Raw genomic sequence first — 19,143 nt, 5'->3', positions numbered from 1 at the left:
GGCTGAGGGAGCTGGGAAGGGGCTGAGCCTGGAGCAAAGGAGGCTCAGGGGGGACCTTGTGGCTCTGCACAGCTCCTGCCAGGAGGGGACAGCCGGGGGGGTCGGGCTGTGCTCCCAGGGAACAGGGACAGGAGGACAGGGAACGGCCTCAGGCTGGGACAGGGGAGGTTTGGATTGGATATTAGGGAAATTTTCTCCACCAAAAGAGCTGTTCAACTCCAGAACAGGCTGCCCAGGGTGGTGGCGGAGTCGCCATCCCTGGCAGGATTTAAAAACCACGAGGATGTGGCACTTGGGCACGTGGGTCAGTGGTGGCCTTGTCCAGCGCTATGGACTCAAAGTCCTTGGGGGGCTTTTCCAACCCAAATGATTCTGTGGTTCTGTGGCATTCTACACTGCTCATCCATGGTGCATGAGAAACTCCCCTGACCTAGCAGGTGAACCAAGGAGCATTTATTTTTTCCTAGAGAGTGGCAGCCTTTAGGATGGTTTGGGCTGTATGACTTTCCGAAATCATCCCCGATACTCAGCTCCTCCAGCTGCTGCTAAACATCCATGGCAGGAGCGGGCAGACCTGTGGGCAGCATTTCAGGTAGATACAACCAAGAACTGACTCTTTCTAATGGTTTAATGGAGCATTTTTAAAATTTTGTTTGAACTGACATCCAGAATAACATTTTGTGCTTTGTGCAGCCCTTAATCCATGGCGCTTCTGCTGGCAGCTCTGTGTGTACAAGGCATTTTCAGGTAAAACACCAAATGCAAAGGCAGTTTAAAGGATTGTTAAGCAGGGATTCAAAGCTAAATTGGCTTAGGTTACTCCATCACTGCTGAAGGTCATTATTTTTATGCCTCTGCTGTGATCAGTATCCAGGTTTTCTGTCTGTTCTTAAGAACTGACCTGTGAAAAGGGTGCTGTTAGCTGATCAAAAGGGAAGACTATTTTCTACAAACACTCAAAATTTCCATTTCAAATGTGACTTTTATTTAGGTGGTGGGCCCACTCTTTTTAATTCACTTTCATAAAAAAAAAAATTTACTTGTACAAATGTTTGTTTTATGTACTTTTGCAAAGAAAACTGCATTATAGAGGCTTTCTGGTTATCAACCCATCAAGAACTGGCAAAACTCTCATGGCACTGGCTCTGTTGTCTGTGCCCATGGCCTGCAGAGGAGATGCATGCAGGGATTTAAAAATGCTACGCTTGAATATGTACCAGTTCTTGCAGACTTTTAGCAGCACCACTAACCCAACCAGGGAACAAAGTGTTCTGAAGGATTGTACATTTGCAAAGCCACAAGCAGTGCAGCCTGCAGGCAATTACTCAGCTGAAAAAAATCTGAAAACAGCTTCAGATTAAAAAAAAAATTAAATTAAAAAAAAAAATAGTAAGAATTTTGTATACTAGTCTTTGATGAACCTCCTTAGATGTTTCTTACAAAGCAGTTGGGAAAAATGCTGCAACAGAACATGGAAAAAAATAGAGCTTCTAGAGCCAATCAAATATGTCAAAATAAACAAACCCAACCAAAACATATTTCTGGAGTTGCTCTGGTCTGTTATTTCAGATTAATGACAGGGCTCTGGTGAAATTCAGAAGATCTTTATGGTCTAAAATCCCTGGGTTTGAACCCAGTCAAGCCTGAACTTTGCAAATTTAGTGCTGCAATTTCCAAGTCATATTTTTCCTGCTTTATTTGTCACCAGGGCTGTGCAAGCCAGTGTGCCTCATTGTTTGGTGCCACAAGTTCCTTATGGTAATCTGGCTGTGAATGTCTCATCCTAGTCCTAGCCTGGACCAGACTCTGACACAGCCCAGCTGTAATTTCTCCTTTTCTTTCAGTCTTTCATTTTTCTAGCCTACATTTCAGTGTAGCCATTCACTGTGGGATATTCCCTCACTCACTCCCTCCCCACGCAGTGCTAGAAGGGAGGACTGGATTTTTCTTTCCCATTGATGCTGCAGATCCATCTCAAGGGAAGAGACTTGTCACAACTCTTCCCACCCTTCCACAGCAAGGCTTCCCAGGGGTTTGACTCCTGGGCTGGGTCACGTTTTCCAATGCTTCCCCAAGCTGTTTTGGGATGCACTGTGCATCTGCTCAGGGGGCACTTTTGGATGCCCTGAAGAAGAAGGTGTGCTCCCCAGCATCCCCCCCTGCAAACAAGAGAGCCCAGCACGGCGGCAGGAGTGCCACAAACCAGCAGCCAGTGGGACTGGTGCACTGGGAGCTTTGGGCTGATTATTCTCACTTAATACTTCCATGCCATCTCCGTAGCAGTCTGCAGCACTGCATCGATCTCTGAGCCAATGCGGGGAGAAGCTGCTGTCATTACGATGCTCATTCAAGCCTGACAGACTAATTGCCTTGCACTCGCTGGCTGCTTTCACTCCAGCAGCCAGGCTGGGGGAGGCTGAGCCGGGTTTAATTGCCTCTTGTCTTCACGGCAAGGTTAACCAATTTTAGCCTTTTCGTACGCTGGTGCTGCGCCTGGCGCGGGGTGTGAAACAGCAGAATGGACGAGGAGGAGGAGGAGGAGGAAGGCTGGGCATGGGTTTAGCAGGGCACAAAATGACCTGTAAGCAAGGCACACACAGGTCCTTCAGCAGCGTGGAGAGCAGCACGCAAAGCCAAACCCCCTTGCTGGGATTAATATTCATTAACTTTCTGCGTGCAAACCGCTTGTCACCGTGGCTTTGGGCTGCTCGAGTGCTGTGGTTTCTTGTTCGTTTTAATACAACTTCTGGGTTTTGCTGTGTTTAATCATCCGTAGCCATGCTCAGCAGCCCAGGGGAAATGGGGGCCCATCAGGGAGGGCAGGTGGGAGAGGCTGCGTCTTCAGAGCTTTGCCTTGATGTTATTCATAGTGTTTTCATGGAAAACACGAGCTCAGAAAAGGACAGAGCTGCTTGCCAAGGATGACGCTGCAGGCTAGAGGCAGAACTGGGAATTAAGTTCTACATCCCCTGACCTGGGCCAATAGACTTTGTATTCTGCACTTGCACCTGTGAAATACAAACTGCACATTTAACACTTCCCCAGAAAAGTCAAACTACCTCCTGCCTACAATTGTTTTACTTGGAATGAGATACAAATTTTAGGAGGAAGCACCACAATTTCAGTAGTTGTTTGAAAAAATGATGGGCGATGGGCCTGAAAAGTTGGATGTGGTTGGATGCTTTTATCTCTGGCTGTGTCCTGGGCAGATCTGTGGCCACACAGGGAACTTGCTGGAGCCCTTTGCCCCACCACCAGGAGCAGGTCTGCTTGATGCCTGGAGGCTAGGATGGCAGGAGAGGACACATCTGGGAGTGGGACTCTGAGGCAAAAAGCATATCGCATTTCCCCCAAAAGCTCCTACCTCAGCTTCTGGAAGAACTCTTGGGAGTCTCAGAAGGAAAAAAAGTCTGCTGAATGTCAGTACCTAGAGCATCCAAAACCTGTCACTGGGGAGAGGGCACTGAAAACTAGGTCTTTCCAGCATTAGGAATGACACTTCTTTATCCTTACACGCTAGCACTTGCGTGCCTGCTGTCAAGGCTGCTGGTTTCTCACCATTCCTCTTGATGCATGTGCATTGCAGGAGCAGCACGGCCTTTGAGAGGAGCAAAACAGATGTGTTCCGAGTGAAAACCAATAACGTCGGACAAATAAAGAAAATAAGGTACCTGCACAACGCTGCTACCACAGCACCTGCTCTGTGAGGTGCTAATAGGATGACAGGCTGTAGAGGTTTAAGCATTGCCATGTTTTATTCATTATTCCTTAGCGTGCTCCCATCAAGGTGAAGTTAAGGGGTGGTAAAAGCTTGTTTACTGCCGAAGATTTGAACTGAAGTGTGAAATCACCTATGGTATTGCTTATAAGTATCCATGCTCCCCACCAAGAATTGTATTTCTGTCGTATGCAATCATGGGGAAAGACGTTTAGGACTGTTTTAATGTCCCAATGGAGGTAAATGGGGTTTGCCATCCACTTTTGCTAACTTAGTGTAATGTAAATGATAATTATTATGTTTAACCACTGTCTGACTGACTGATAAAAAATTTAAAATTACAAAGTAGTACAAAGAAAGCTGGGAAGAGGTGGTTAAAATGATGCAAGAGGAGAATAGAGCAGGAGGGGTACTGGGTGGGAAGAGATTCCCTTATGTTTCAGGTATGCAGTGCAAGGTGAATGAATGCATATGTTGAATGAATGTGGAGGTGTAGGTATGTTTGTGAGCAGATAAAAGATTCACAGACTCACCTGTGATCTCTGCCCATATGGAGGGCTGTTATTTTTAATATACCCTGTAAAAGCACATAAGTTCCTTGAAACTCTTTGGACAGTCAGCCAATAACGGGAATTATGTGTATGTACAGTTGCTCTAGCCTCGCCTAGTAAATAATATTCCACTAAATTATGGTGCTAGTAGCCAGCCTTAGCCAGAATACTGAAACAGGGCTGTTCTTCCTCCAGGATTGAGCATGACAACACCGGGCTGAACGCGGGGTGGTTCCTCGACCGCGTCATCGTGACCGACATGAACAGACCTCACCTCCGCTTTTACTTCCCCTGCAACAACTGGCTGAGCAAGGAGGATGGGGATGGGCTCTATGTCAGAGACCTCATTGGCAGCCTGGATCCCATGGATGTGCCCAAAAGTAAGGTTTTTAAAAAAAAAATACAAACTACTTGGCTTCCTGGTGCCTTGTCGGAAAGGACAGGGTCGCTTTGAGATGATCTCATAGCATAAAAAGTAATTGTGTAGTCTAAGCTAATTCAAGTTTTCTTTATAGTCAGTGGAGAGAGATATAGGAAGATGCAAGATGACTCAAGAGGGTAATTTCTTTTACCAGTGTTAGATCTGATGTCCTGGGGTGGGATAAATCACTGTTTGGAGAAGCTCCAGTCGTTCGTTGAATGCTGAGGGATCTGTGATGACAACATTAAATTAGATTGAATACCTACATGTAGATGAGAGGCATCCTACCCTGGAAGATGTAGCTGGTACCCCTGTGTGCTCCCCAAAGAGGCAGCATGGTTGCAGTCCTCTCCATAAAGTTAAGTGTTTCCAGGCTCTGGTGATGTCCTGCAGGAAATTTCCACAGAGGACCCAACCCTTTCGCTGTAACTCTGCGCCAGTTTTGCTGTAACTCCACATTGGTGTTGCTGTATGTGTGTATGATACCCACACTGAGCTGTTTTTTCAGCGTGTTTTTAAGCTAATGACGTTGAAATGAGGCTAGGACAGCTTGCACACCAGACGTGTACTCCCAGATTGGTACCAGCGTGGCAGCCACGCAGGGATGTATGGTGCATGTAACGTGAGTGATCAAGATGTGAAAGAGGAGCCAGCAAACCAGCCTCAGGTGGGATGTCAGCTCTCCATCTGCAAGTGCTAATGAGGAAACAGAGTTGTGTGTTCCTGATAGACTCACCAGGACACTGCTCCTTTCTGGGAGCTTAATTTTGGGCATGGAAGGTAAGGCCATCAGCTACAGGTCTGTAGGGAAACAGGTCTGCGTGGTTTGGTGCTAAAAAGAGGACACCTGTGCTTTTGCCAGGATTGAATCTTATTGGAAATAATTAGTAGACCTCTTGCAACAGTGTTGCTGACATTACCACTTAGGAGCAATTATTTGGTAAAACCAATTTATTGCCAGACTTACAAATGGCTGTGAGCATTGACAGATGCTCTAGAAGGGCAAAGTATTGTTATTTTTATTGAGGTCATGTTAACAGTGAAAAAATACACTAAACTGACCCAGAATTGTTGAGTACTTTTGCACTGTTGAGATACAATCTTCAAAAAGAATGCTGGTATGTCAAATATGTAAGCATTAAAGGATGCTGCATGTGAGCTAGCATGCACAAATAATATCCATTAACAAGAAATGCATATTGGAGCATTTTAGAAATGCAGACATCCCCATGATGACTGCCACAAGGGTATGAGATAACGTCTGGAGATGTTATTTGCCAAAAACCCACCCAGTTACTACTGGGGCTGAGTGTGCTGAAGTATCTTGCTACATTTTAAATCAAATTGATTTGTGAAATGGAGAATCTAAGGACACTTGAGGGGCAGGAGGGCTCTGGAGAAGGTGGTGTATGAGTCAAAGCAATGTATGATTAAGGAGAGGTTCCCTTGAGGAGGAAGTCAACCATTCAATCTTAATAGATCTTTAAAAGACACAACACCTTATCCAAATTTAGTATTGCCTCTGCCTGGGAGAAATGATTCAAGGGAACGTGTGTGATTTCCTCCATCCTGTTCAACACCTGTCTCACAGCAGGAAAAGACTCGTGGGCTAAACCCTCAGCTGGTACAGGAGAGTGCAGCTCCAATGAAACTGCTGGAGCCACTTTGCATTTCACAAGCAGAGCAGCCAGTCCCGAGCGCTCGCTCTCCTGGAGAAGCAGCTCTGGGATATGGATGAGCTGCTCTCCACGTGCTTGGCCCGGGATAAATATGAGTAAGACCATCTCCTGAGCGTGAAAGAAGAGATTTAGGCAGGCATTTGTCAGAAATGCATCAGCTCTCACCACGTTCATCAGAGATAAAGCCCCAGTGCTGAGCGGCGCGGGCTGGGCTGTGCGCGAACGAGGGAGCTGGGCCGAGGCCAGAGGCACGGGTGAAGGGTTGGATGTCTTCCAGGTGGCAGGTCTGAATCTGTAAGAGGAGAGGGTTAGCTCAGCTATCTCAGGTTGCAGTTCCCCTTGAACCATAATTAATGAAAGATAAACATCCCCAGACTGCTGTGGTGAACTGCCAGCTGCAAATGTAAATGTATCTGAATTAATATGCCTCCCTCTGGATCTGTAAAGGTCTGAAATGAGATTGTGATATGATTTTTGTTGTACATACAAGTCGCTTGCCCTGAATTTGATTGGGTTTTAGGATATTTTGTTTTTTTCTTTCCAATGGATTAAATAGTGATGTTTACTCTTTGAGTATTAATATTTTCTAGGCCCCTAGACAATGAAAAATTATGTAAGTTTATGTAAGGAAAGATAAGTAATTCCCTCCTAAGTCTGTGTTCCCATTAGCAGTTCAGTGCCATATTCTTCTCCTTTCTAGTTATGTCTCTTCAATCATATCTTCAATCCATTTATTACTTCAGTTTTTCTTTGTAAACCACTCAGACACTGTTGCTGCCAAACTTACTTTCATGCTTTGCTTTCATGCTCCATTTGCTGTCACAGTCAGGAACGTTTTTGGAGGGAATCAAACAAGTTTTCTCCAGGTTCCCTCTGCTGCAGCACCCTCAGCTTTTGATCTTCTCCCAGAGAACTTTCCCGTCTTTGTCATGAGGATTTACCTTCCTCATTTGGAACTGGAGGTCACTGCTGGGACCTTCTCTGTGCTTTGCGTGGGAAGGATGTGGGCTTGAAAAAAATAAACTCCTTTTCTTTGTCTTTTTTTTTTTTTTTGATTCATTGAAAAGGCATCTGAAGCCTATTTGAAGGGGAGCTGTTTGTGCTTGTACCAAAACTGACTAAACTATGGGCAGACTCGGCCTCTTTCTTGGTGAGGAGCACAGGCCAGATAGAGAATTCCTGTAGACTGTGAGTTAGTTTTGGAGAGCTTAATTTTAAGGGGAAAAAAAAAAAAAAAGTGGAATAATTTAAAAATGCAGAAAAGGATGTGTGGCAGAAAACCAGTCAACGAGATATATATTTATATGTATATATATGTATATATATATATGTGTATATATATATATATATGTATGTATGTATGTATGTATGTGTGAGTGGAAATATATAAACATATATAAATATATATGTATGTATGAATGGAATTTTTGGGTCACACACACCCAAAACCCAAAAGTAGAGTACTTTTCATGGTCCAAATAGAACTACCATGGATGTCTGGCATGGCAATTGCAGACAGCTGAGTGACTGCATTTACTTACCCGAATGAAATGCCTCCTGTCAGGTTCCCTGTGGAATGCCACGCGCTTCTCAAGGAGAACAGGTTACATCTTAAGTGTTCCTGCTTGAATGACCCTCTATTCCCTGTATTCACATCCATGGCATCATATGCCCACGGGCCTTTGACAGGGATAATGTCACAGATTCTTATTTACCCAGCAGCTTCTATTGGCAGCCTGGATTAATTTACACTACAGGTATTAATTACAAGGGAGGGCCATTGTTCAGCTTTGTGCTGCTTCACTTGAGTTTATGAAGCCTTAGGATTGTATGGCTGTGGCTGAGCCTTTGTGCAAGGGACAGGCTCAAAACTGGAGCCAGGTGCCGGTTTTCCTTTGAGTGTTGCCGGTTTTGGATCACTCTGAGGGTGTCTGATGTCCTGCCAAAGTGGTGGGGGTGCATTCATAACAGCTTGCAGCTGCACTGGGAGACCTGCTGACCCCCTGGAGGTGTAAAAGGAACATGAAATTCAGGGGTCAGCTCATGGAATCACAAAATCCTTCATGTTGGAGAAGCCCTCCAGGATCACAGAGTCCAACCATTTCCCGAGCACTGCCCAGCCCACACTGACCCATGTCCCCAAGGGCCACATCCACATGGCTTTTGAACCCCTTCAGGGATGGGGACTCCCTGGACAGCTGTGCCAGTAACTGAAGTCCCCAGCCCCTTGTTTGATTCTTGCAGAGTGGTCAGGAGTCATTTGTACCACTCAGTGGACAGATCCCCATGTCCCCCACCCCATGGTGACTCTCCTTTGCCTGGACCTTGCCACCCTTTGCCTCATGGTCTTCATCCCTGCTGGTGGGACACCAAGGTTGTGTCTTCCTCCATCCCTATGTGTGATGGATACAGCTTTTCATCACCTGGCTGGAAAGCAGGGAGCCCTGAGAGCTGGTCTTCATGTGGGTTGCAGGATTTCTCAAGACATAATAACAAAACATATCTGCAAGGCTGAGTTTTGTCCAGATTCATAAAAGATGCTGAGGTTTGGTCGGGTTAGATGACATGTTGTTTATCCAACAATAAACTTCTTTTCTCAGGGGGTGACCACAGGCAGTTAAGGCTACCCAGCTGCTTGGGGTTGGTCTGGGCTCTGTGCAGTGTAACCTCCAGTTATGCTCAGAACAAGGGAAATAGATATTGGCTGTTCCTGATTTCCCTTGAAACCTCTCACTAATCAAACAATGCTCTGTACATGCTTTACTCTGAGAAAGCAGAATCTTTCATTTGCAATGGGGATGTTCACTCACTTGGTCCTTAAAATCATGCTCAAGAGCAGGGTGAGCTGAAAACTAATTCACTCTCCTGTGCAATTCTATCTTATACTAACCTGTCAAATTTTGGTCAAGTCTTTGCAACCTGCCTGTTGCAAATGAGGTTGATAGCCAAGGACTGGTTTTCCTCTGGCTTTTAGGCCATCAGCATCCTGAAATTATTTAGGATTGGACATGACAGGTTATAAATGTGCTTGGGACAGCAACTCATGTCAAACTCTTTCAAGGCTGAATATTCCCAGTAGGACAGAATTTCATGTGTCACACCAAACTGAAGAACTACTTCTATCTTTACTATTTCTGGGTAAATTTTAATCTTATTTGGCCTATTAATAATGAAAGTGAGGAGCACACTGGTGTGACATACCTTGACCTTGGGGATGGGAGAATTCCAACACAGCTGCATTGTGTTTAATTTTTCCATATTTAAATGTATTGAAAATTGGCCACCTATTGCTATTCTTTATTATTATTATTACTATTATATTTAAAAAAAAGGATCACAAGAGGAGATCAAATATAGCTGTTCTTTATCTAGGTGTGGGTCTTTTGCAGTCAGACACAACATTTCTGCTTTGCTGAAACAAGAAGCAGTTTTGAAAGGGAAAGTTGTTGGTTGTGTCAATTCTGGCCTGATTTGGGGCGATACATTGTGCATCTGAGAGTTTGCACAGATATATCCTAAGGGAAATGGCTGTGGAGTCACAATGAGCAGCTGGGATTTGGATTCTAGCAGAGAGGTGAAATCAGAGTGGTGAAATTTCTTTGAGTGTTGGTGCAGGCAGAGAGGGGTCTTGCCTTTCAAAACATTAGAAAAATGTCTATGAACAAGACATTAACCCACTCCAGGTATTCTCTGAGGTTTTCAGATCCACTATGACCTAAAACTCATGTATTTGAGCTGTGAATGTGAATGTGAACTTTGCTCTTTGGAGAATTCTCGGGTTAAGGCTTCACACTTCATTGTCCAGAGTTTTAATGCTGGCTGTTGGCTTGAAGGCTCATGATCACTGACCTGGCTGTGACTTGAGGAAACATCTGGAGCAGCAGGTGTTGGTGCACAATTCACTTTGAGTCAGAAGCTAAATCCTCCCTTCCATTCTGGGATGCGCATGTCCTCAAGGGCTGGGCTGGATCAGAACTGAAACTGTGACCAATATTTCCCAATTATGTTAGAAGCTCAGATAAGGAGCAGAATTTGGGGTGTGAGGCACCAGTTGATGATGCCCTGTCGGATTTGCAACCTCATTTTATAATAGGTTGGGCTTGAAGGCCAGCATTGGTCCCTCATGGATGAGACTTTCTCCCTGGAGGCATTTAAAAGCTGTGTGGATGTGGCGCATGGGGACATGGGTCAGTGGTGGCCTTGGCAGTGCTAGGGGAATGGTTGGACTCCATGGTCCTGGAGACCTTTTCAAACCTAAGTGACCCTTGGATTCCCCTGGGTTTTGTTTCAAAATGAGGTCACACCATTCCATGCTTTTGGAAACTTTCATGGCGGGAAAAATGAAAAAAGATAATTTCTAAGGATGCAGAAGTTGAGGAAGAGGGAATGAAATATTAATATGTGTTATCTTCTCATCAAAATGCATCTTTATTTGCTCTGAAAACTGGAAGTGTATAATCAGCACAGGAAAATGCAGATAAATATATTTATGAAATACATATGAGTTGTTTGCTTCTGAATAATGGCGAGTACCCTCTGTGTGCAGGATGAGGCCTTGCTGCATGGTGAAGCATTCAATAAACAGGGTTTGTAGAAGGAGTAAAATCTTCTACCACCCATGTAAAAGACTGGGGAAAAAAATTGTCATGCTACCTGGCGTACTGAGCTTCCAGAAACGTCTTTTCTTTTTGATCAAAAATACTTTGTTCTAACAAGGACTTCACTTTCCCTGCAAACTCTACCCAACTTATTGTCACAGTGTCCAAAATGAGGGAGCTGTGGACATTTTACTTGTCGCACCTTTTTTTTTCCCTTGTGTTTTTTTCTCTTGTTTTTGTTTTTTTTTTTCCTAAAGATAGGTAAAAGGAATGAGAAATGGAAATGTAAAAGTAAAAAGAAACACTGGTGACTTGAAAAACACAAAAAATGCACAGAGACATGAAACGGGACAGAAAAAGAGATTTGTAATTCACATAGAGAGAAAAGATTTTGGAGAGGCAAGAGTGTGTGGCTGGTAAATAGATCTCTGTGTACCCAATACGAAACAGAGAGTACAGCATGTTTTTGAAGACATGTGATAATTTTGACTAATTATGTCTATATATGGAAATTAATTCAGCTTTCAGTTTTGAAATGATGTAACTTATTTAAAAAGTTCTGATCTATTCAAAGCAAGACTGAAGTACAGTTAACAATATGATTTTCGACAATACCGTAAATTTATTTCACTCTTATTTCTCAGCAAATGTGTTTAAACCAAGAGGATATTCTCAACGATTTCTTCAATTTTTATAATAGCAGATGTGGGGAAAGCAGAAAAGAGATATTTCTTTTGTGAAATATTTGGCCTTTTTTTTTTCAATGAGCTCCCACCCTGGGGCTGAACTAATGAAAAATAATGATAAATCTTGGAGAATTAGATGAACAAGGATTTCTGCACCGCTGTCACAAGGTGAGTTGCCATGTGCTAAGCTCCATGCCTCTGCAACTAAACCACCATTGTCTCCTGAGCAAGGTCATTTAAAGCTCACTTCAAAAAGTCATCATCACTTTGAAGTCGCAGTAGGAACATCAGTTTAGCATATCCTACAAGCAAAGCCTCCTGCATGTGGTAGATTGCCTCTCACAGGCCCTGCAGAGGGATGATCCAGGCTGAATCCTAATACATTAACTGTTTGGGTGCACGCCTTGCTTTCATACAAGAGCTGCAGGAAATGGAGGGGAATCTCATGGTTTGTGGCCAGGGTGGGGAGGCCAAAGGGACTGGGTTCATCATGGGAAGGGCATGAACAGTGGCTGAGGGTGATGCATTATTCAATCAGAGTCACAAAGTACCCCGAGGCCACACAGACCCCCAAGGAGCATCAAGTCCAAACCCTGGCCCTACGCAGGACAACCCCAAGAATCCCACCCTGTGCCTGAGAGTGTTGTCCAGATGCTCCTTGAATCTTTTCCTTTTCCCATGCCTCCTTGAGTGACAGCAATGATATCTCTCAAGCACACACTTTTGGAGAGCTCTTGTGGGATTAAAGGAGTGCTGAAGCAGGTACAAGGCAGCCCTGCATCTTTAGTGCTGCCTCCAGTGACAGGAACCCCAAACCCTCGCAAAGTCTCCTCAGCATTTCTCCCCTGCTAACGCCAGGTTTTGGCAGAGGTGCTCACAGCCAAAAGGAATGGAATCACAGAATGCTTTTGGGCTGGAAGGGGTTTCTAAAGCTCAGCTATTGCAAGCCCCCACAACGAGCAGTCACGTTTGCAACTAGACCAAGCTGCTCAGTGCTCTGCCAAATGCAAAACTCCTCCTTCTCCAGCACCCCCTGCTCCAGGTGTGCTTGTAATCTGCATTTCCAGTTTGAACCCTTGGTTAAAGATGCTGTTCCCCACCTCTGGAGGCACTGCTCATTAACAAACGTAGCTGTCAATCACCCTTGAAAGAGATTAATTATGTTTGAGCTCTAAACCAACCCTTAGAATTCAACACTTTTCTGAATGGGAGAAAAAAGTCCTCTTTATCTGTGTGCCATTGCTTTGTGCAAGAGCAGGACTGAGTTTTTAGACAGAACTGGCTGCTGGTGAGCTCAGAGGAACCCCTCTGCTTTTACAGGGGTTGCTTTAGGCTCTAATCATATTTTGCTGTGCAAAGCTGTCTCTGGGGTCCCTGCTACTGTGTCACAAAGAGGTTTAATGGGTGGGCTGGGTGAGTTTTCCTTTCATTTGTAGAGACTCAGTTGCGGGATACACAAGGCCAGCAGGACATCTCCAACCAGAAGGTTGCCAGAAGCTAATGTAGGAAGAGGTTATTTTATCCTGGTGGGATGAGCTCTCTGGCAGGACAAACAAGAACTAAATTCAAATGTTTGCTGTGAATCAAGTGTGTTGGGAGGCCAGGTCCCAGCTTTGTGCCCTAGCCATAGGCTGTCTGACATTTTAAGGATGCTCTGACCCAGAACTCCGTCACTGAGGAGCTTGCTGTCAGCAGTGGTATAAAGGAGCTTCCACTTTGACAAGTCAGTCCCTTCCATCAAGAAGAGGTTTTGTCAGACAGTTCCTGGTGGGCTGGAATGACTGACTCGATCTGACAGGCAGGAACCAAGGCATCTGGGTATTAAACAACCATCCTGAGCTGGTGCAAGGCTGTGGCATACTCAGGTTGAAACTGCACCTCGTCTACAGGTCCAAGCGCCTGCCTCTCCCCCCAGACACAATTCTTTTCACACTAACCACAAAAGTATTCCTTTTCCAGCAGCAATTCAGAGATGTTAGCAGTGCCTCTCCCCTATCCACCCAGCCCCTTTCCCCCAGCCCCCTCCCAAACCTGCCTGCTCAGTGCTGAGCAGCACAGGATGGATCTCAAACACTGCAGCTCCTGGGAGCGCTGTGAAAACAGAGGGATAATTGCCAAGAGTTGCCTTAGGAGAAGGATCCATCCCTGCCTACGGCTTGGTTCCTTGCTTTTAACCCCATGTGCTTTGCCAGTGAGGGCTGTGACATTTCCCAGATATTGGATGCTGCTGCCCTGCTCCACAGCAGGTCAGGCAGATGGGAGGCAAGCACAGCTGGGAATTCACTGTGCCCCGCAGGAGGTGATAACCCCAGGTAATGAAACACAGTCAAATTTGTTTTCCTGATCAAATCTCAGGCTTCTGCTGCAGGAAACTCAGTAGGTTGTGCACAAACACACTACCTAATGCCCCAAATAGTAGTAGATACAAAATTTCTTTAGGCATTTCCATCCTAGGGTGCTTCAAGTGACCATGATATCATACTGCCAAATAAATGACATTAACAGATGAATATCACACGGCTGGACAGTCAGCTGCAGGTTGCAGGTGGCAGGATTTGTCTGGGATATGTCCATGCATTTTCCATGGCTGGAGGCAGGACAGAGGCTGCACAAGAGCACCCAGGGGTGTTGGGTCTGGATGGAAATATTCTGGGCAGTGTATGGGGCTAATGCTGCATCCAGGATGGGGATGACAGTGGGGACAGCCTGGATGGGCAATTCTGGGGGCTGGGAGAGCAGCAGCCCCATGCCCTTCATCCCCCAGGATGTGTTGGGAGTGCATCCCATTCACAGACAAAAACCTCTTGGGCTCTCAGTGGAGAGAACCTGACTCCAGCCCACAGTGCAAAATTAACCTTTCCTCTTGTCTGTTGAAAGCTGAGGCTGAGTTAATCAGTAGCAGACAGGCTGATTGACTGCCACTCCACTGCTAAATTAATGCAGTAGGGTCACATCAGTGCCACCCCACCGTCTCCCAGAGATGGCATCCTGGCAATGCCTTCAAATGCAGACACACAACTGTGAAGAAAAGGAAGGTGCTGTTACCACACAGGGCATGTACACTTGTGCATTGCAATGTGAAAGTGGAAAGACAAGAGAAAATAGCTCCTGCTCTTCCTACTGATTTTTTTGTTGGCTGTTCTGCTCTTGGCATCTTGCAGTACGTGCCTCTGAAGCTGCTAATTTTGCTCCTAGGAAAGCTCCCCTCCCCGTGCCTGTGCTGCAGTGAGCCTGTGCACTGCTCGATGGAGGCACAGCTTTTACATTAACATTTTGCATGTTCTCAGTGCTAGGAGAAGCATTCAGGAGGGAAAAAAAAATATATATCCAGGCAACATCTTGATCTGTGTTTTACAGATGAAGTCAGAGCCATGTACTGGGATTAAAAAAAAAACAAAAAAAAAAAAAAGTCAAGTGAGTATTTTTGAAAAGATGCTTCTGCCACGGGCTTAAAAAATAGGGAACAACATCCACCCATGATCAAAATGAAGAGTACTTGACTTATGGCAGATCTCTTCCTGGCTGCAGTGAGAGCTTTCTCTTGCATGCTTTTAGCAGCTGAATCCTCGCTGTCTTTTTAAGAGGCAGCATCCCTTTCCATTTAAATTGCTCATCCACCATGTCACTCTGTAAGATGTGCTGATGTACGAAGCACAGAAGGACCCCTGAGCAGCATGAAGAGCTCCTCTCCTTGCTGCAGCTGAATGTCAAATTGCTTAGAGAGGGAGAAAGTGCTGGCAAAAATTCAGCATGGCTCAGGGTTTGCTTTCTGGAGATGGAGGAGCTGAAATTTTTTCTGAAAGCAGACCTAAGGGTCAGGTGTGGGGACAGGTTTGAGCATCCAGTTTCAGAGTCGTTAAGAAGGAAAAAACCAAAGAAAAGACCTTATGAGCCCAGTCTAGGCATTGTTTGTGAAGCAGGAATGTGCTCTAACCTAAGCCAAGGACCTCTAATGCTCTTGGGGTAGTTTTGCCTACAGAAACACATCAATGGGGAAAAGAGCCATGCCAGGACATGCCACACACCACAGCCATGCTTATATTAGAGGGGACAACATAAAACCCTCACAGCATAGTGCCCTGTGACTGCCACCAGTCCAAAGTGATGGCCCATCCCTGGGCTCAGGAGCCAGCTCTGCCACAGGGCTCCTCGTGCTGACACTGAGAGCAGCACTGTGTGTGTACAGAGCCCTTGGGACCCCTTGGTGTTGCAAGCAGGAGGTCAAAATATGTCATTCTGGACCTTAGACTGAAAATACAGCCATGCTGAGAAACCTTTAAAGGTTTTTGATCTGGCAAGTAATTTCACCAGCATTTTCCTTGCTGGCCAGATGTGCCCTAGCAGTAGCCACGCAAGGTGCCCTTCCTGCACTGTGTGTGCTCACTTGCTTTTCATGGGCTTGTTCTCTGCATGTCTTCCTTGATGCTCTGCATGCATTGAGACATCCCTCTGGTCTCAGAGTCTCTATATCTCAGAGGCATAAAGCCTTTTCCTGCAAGGGGAATGTAAGCTAAGCCACTGTAGCTTGTCCTGTTATCCTGTCAGGTTCTTCTGGCTCCCAAAAAGTGGAGTGGAAAATTAATCACTGACATCAGATTAAATATTCTAGAGGAGGTACAAGGAGCAAAGCTTCTTGCAAAATGTGGTCTGTAATTAAAGACTGCAAGGTACAATGGGTCAGTTTTAGTTAGAGCAGCTTAGTGTCCAAGTAGGAGATGTAAATTGCACCATCACCACAATTTGCTAACGCAAATGAACACTTTTGGTGTTGATGTATCTCTAGCAGGTTGTTAGAGCTCTGTGAACTGAAGCTAAAGAGTCAAAGAGAATCATTAAGGCATTTTCTCCACTGTCTGAGCCCAGCTCTGTTCTTCTCTTTCTTGTTATTTAGTAATTGTTGCAGTTTTATCATTATTATTTTATTTGCCATCGCATGTTTTGCGATGAGGCGCCAGGGATGTCAGCTCGATTTTTAGCCTTTTCCCAGCACATTCATTAAACTGTGACAGGTGATTTTCCCTTCTGTTTGGGCTCTGCCCTTGCACTCCTCACCCTGGGAGCTGAGAGCATCGTTGTGATTCAGGGGATGGTCCAACAGCCGCTCCTCATACGTTTGCTCTCACGTCCTCTGCCTCTGCGGGAGCACGTGCACCAGGTCTCTGCTGTATTCTGGAATAACTTTTAATATGCACTGATTATGTGGGAGGAGGTGGGGGATCTGTTCTGGGAATGGTAGCCCAGTGTTGGTGATGTTCCATGGCTCCTGAGAATCTGTTTCTGTACCTGACTGAGAAGCCCAGGAAAGATTATCCTCTAACTTGGCACTTGCCAAAGGGGGAAAAAAGTTGCAAACCAAGAATCACGGTTAATGGTTGGACTTGATGATCTTAGAGGTCTTTTTCAGCCTTAATGATTTCATGATTCTGTGGTGCAAGAAGTTCTATTTTTGCCAAGGATCTGTGTGTGAGGAGACTTGTGCATTTGACCCTTTCACAGAAGCAGCGTGCTCAGGACTCAGAAATACAGAAGTGACATTGCATGAAACTCTCAGCATCAGCTACCCAGGGTTCAGTAACAGGAACTCTGTTCAGGGCTTGTATGACATCATGTACTGCTCAGTAGCAGATTTTGCATTCATCTTCTTCTGTTTTGTGCCTTGCTGCCTGCCTCCAGCACTCATTTTTCACTGCAGATACAGCACGAGGTGTCTGTTATGGCTGTCTGCTTGGAGGTGGTCAGGGCACTTCAGTGTTAGATTTTGAAAGTTGCTCACACTTGGCTCAAATTTTGCTCATATTTGGCTCAAATAAAGTCACACTGAAAGTCATGAGAGTTTTTCGTTGGTTCCAGAAGAAACTGAGGTCACTTTTGCTGTCCTTGGGAACCAAGTGTGTCCCACCCTGATCTGTCTGAAGAACTTGCTTCTCAAATTCACTGTCATGATGTGTGTAGTGTCCATGATGTGCCTCATCCACATGGGTTTAGTGCCACAGATGATGTATCTCCACAGTGTTACAGCTCCTGGGTCTACTATTGTTTTCTCATTAAATAAAAAAGACTGGATGACTGTGGGTTTTTTTTTTTTGTTCTTGTTTTTTTTTGGGGGGGGTAGGGTTTAAGGAAAGGGTGGCCACTTTCATATTTTTGTTTCATGCAGTGTGGCTGACATTTCAGAGACTCATAGAATGCTTTGGGTCCATCCAGTTCCACTCCTTGCCATGGGCAGGGACACTTTCCACTGGACCAGGTTTGTCAAAGCTCCATCCAGTCTGGCGTTGGACATGCCCAGGGCTGGGTTGTCAACAACTCTGAGCAACCTGTGCCAGTCCCTCACCACCCCCCCAGGAAAACAATTTCTTCCGTATATATTCAGTCTAAATTTCTCCTTTCTCGGTTTAAATCCATTGTTCCTTGTTCTATCACTATGATATTATTTCCCAAAACTACTTGCTTGGTATAAACTAAACTTTCAAAATAGCTCTAGGAGAGAACTGGGGTCAGGCCTGATCTTGGGCAGACTCCGTAACTCATCGACATTCGGAAAAAGCACAGCTGGTCCATAGGTCCTTTGTATTCACATCAAAATTTTCACTTTCTCTTCTATTTCACTCCTCAGTGTCAAGGCCAGGAACCAAGTGATCTGTCCTCCTGCCCTGGGCAGTGAATATGCAGTGTCAAAATCCTGTGGATTTTATTCCTCTTGTGGAGAAGGGGGTCATTGTACCAAGAGCCGCAGTTCAGACCACGCTTTCAAGACAGCACCAGCACAGCCTGGATTGGTCTGTATTGTTGGGTTTTGCATCAAACCATTGAGTTATTAATGTGTTGGGATTTTTGCCTCCCTCATTGCAGTCAACAAATACGTGGTCCGGGTTTTTACTGGCGAAGTCAGCGGCAGTGGAACGGATGCAGATGTCTTCATTAATATCTTCGGTGAGAAAGGAGACACAGGTATTCAAATGCAAATCATTTCCTAAAATATTTCCTCCTGCTCTGCAGGCCTGTGATCTGAACAACACACACACACACACAAACACAGGCAATCTGGCAAATGCAGAATGATTTGGCTGAGTGAAAGGCACAACAAATGGTGTGGGGGCCCTCACATCCACAACCCCTGGAAGGTGCATCTGCAATGCAGCAGCTGTGGCTGGGTGTGGGCATGACTCAAATTACCCAACGTTAAAAAAAGCAGATTCTGGGAAAATGCAGTGTAAACCACCAGCAGAAAGCAGTGGAGAAAGTGCCAACCCATAGAAGGGTCCAACACCAAATTGCATTTACAGGGAATGCAGTGGGAGCTGTGTGTCTCATTTTCCAGGTACCTGGAGGGATAATGACATCCCTTCTCTGTGGCAGAGGTGATGGCTGAGCCTGCTTGGCCACTTGTAAAAATAATTTAAGCAAGGTTTATATTAGTTGGGTTTGAACAGCTTTTTTTAGAAATATTGTAATTATTTTTAAGTGTAGATTGTACTGCAACAGTGGTC

General features: G+C 45.2%; 1 protein-coding gene across 1 annotated transcript in view; it reads left to right on the top strand.

Moving 5' to 3' along the window:
* The window catches only part of LOXHD1 (lipoxygenase homology domains 1), a 150,926-nt gene that overhangs the window by 23,738 nt on the left and 108,045 nt on the right, over positions 1-19,143 (top strand). Inside the window, 3 exon segments of the mRNA XM_030968988.1 lie at positions 3,587-3,667; positions 4,465-4,649; positions 18,506-18,604. Coding sequence (XP_030824848.1) covers positions 3,587-3,667; positions 4,465-4,649; positions 18,506-18,604 — 365 coding nt within the window.

This window comes from Camarhynchus parvulus, chromosome Z, assembly GCF_901933205.1.
Source record: "Camarhynchus parvulus chromosome Z, STF_HiC, whole genome shotgun sequence".
Classification (NCBI taxonomy): domain Eukaryota; kingdom Metazoa; phylum Chordata; class Aves; order Passeriformes; family Thraupidae; genus Camarhynchus; species Camarhynchus parvulus.
Note: the sequence above shows the minus strand (reverse complement) of the source record. Positions and strands in the feature narration are given on the sequence as shown.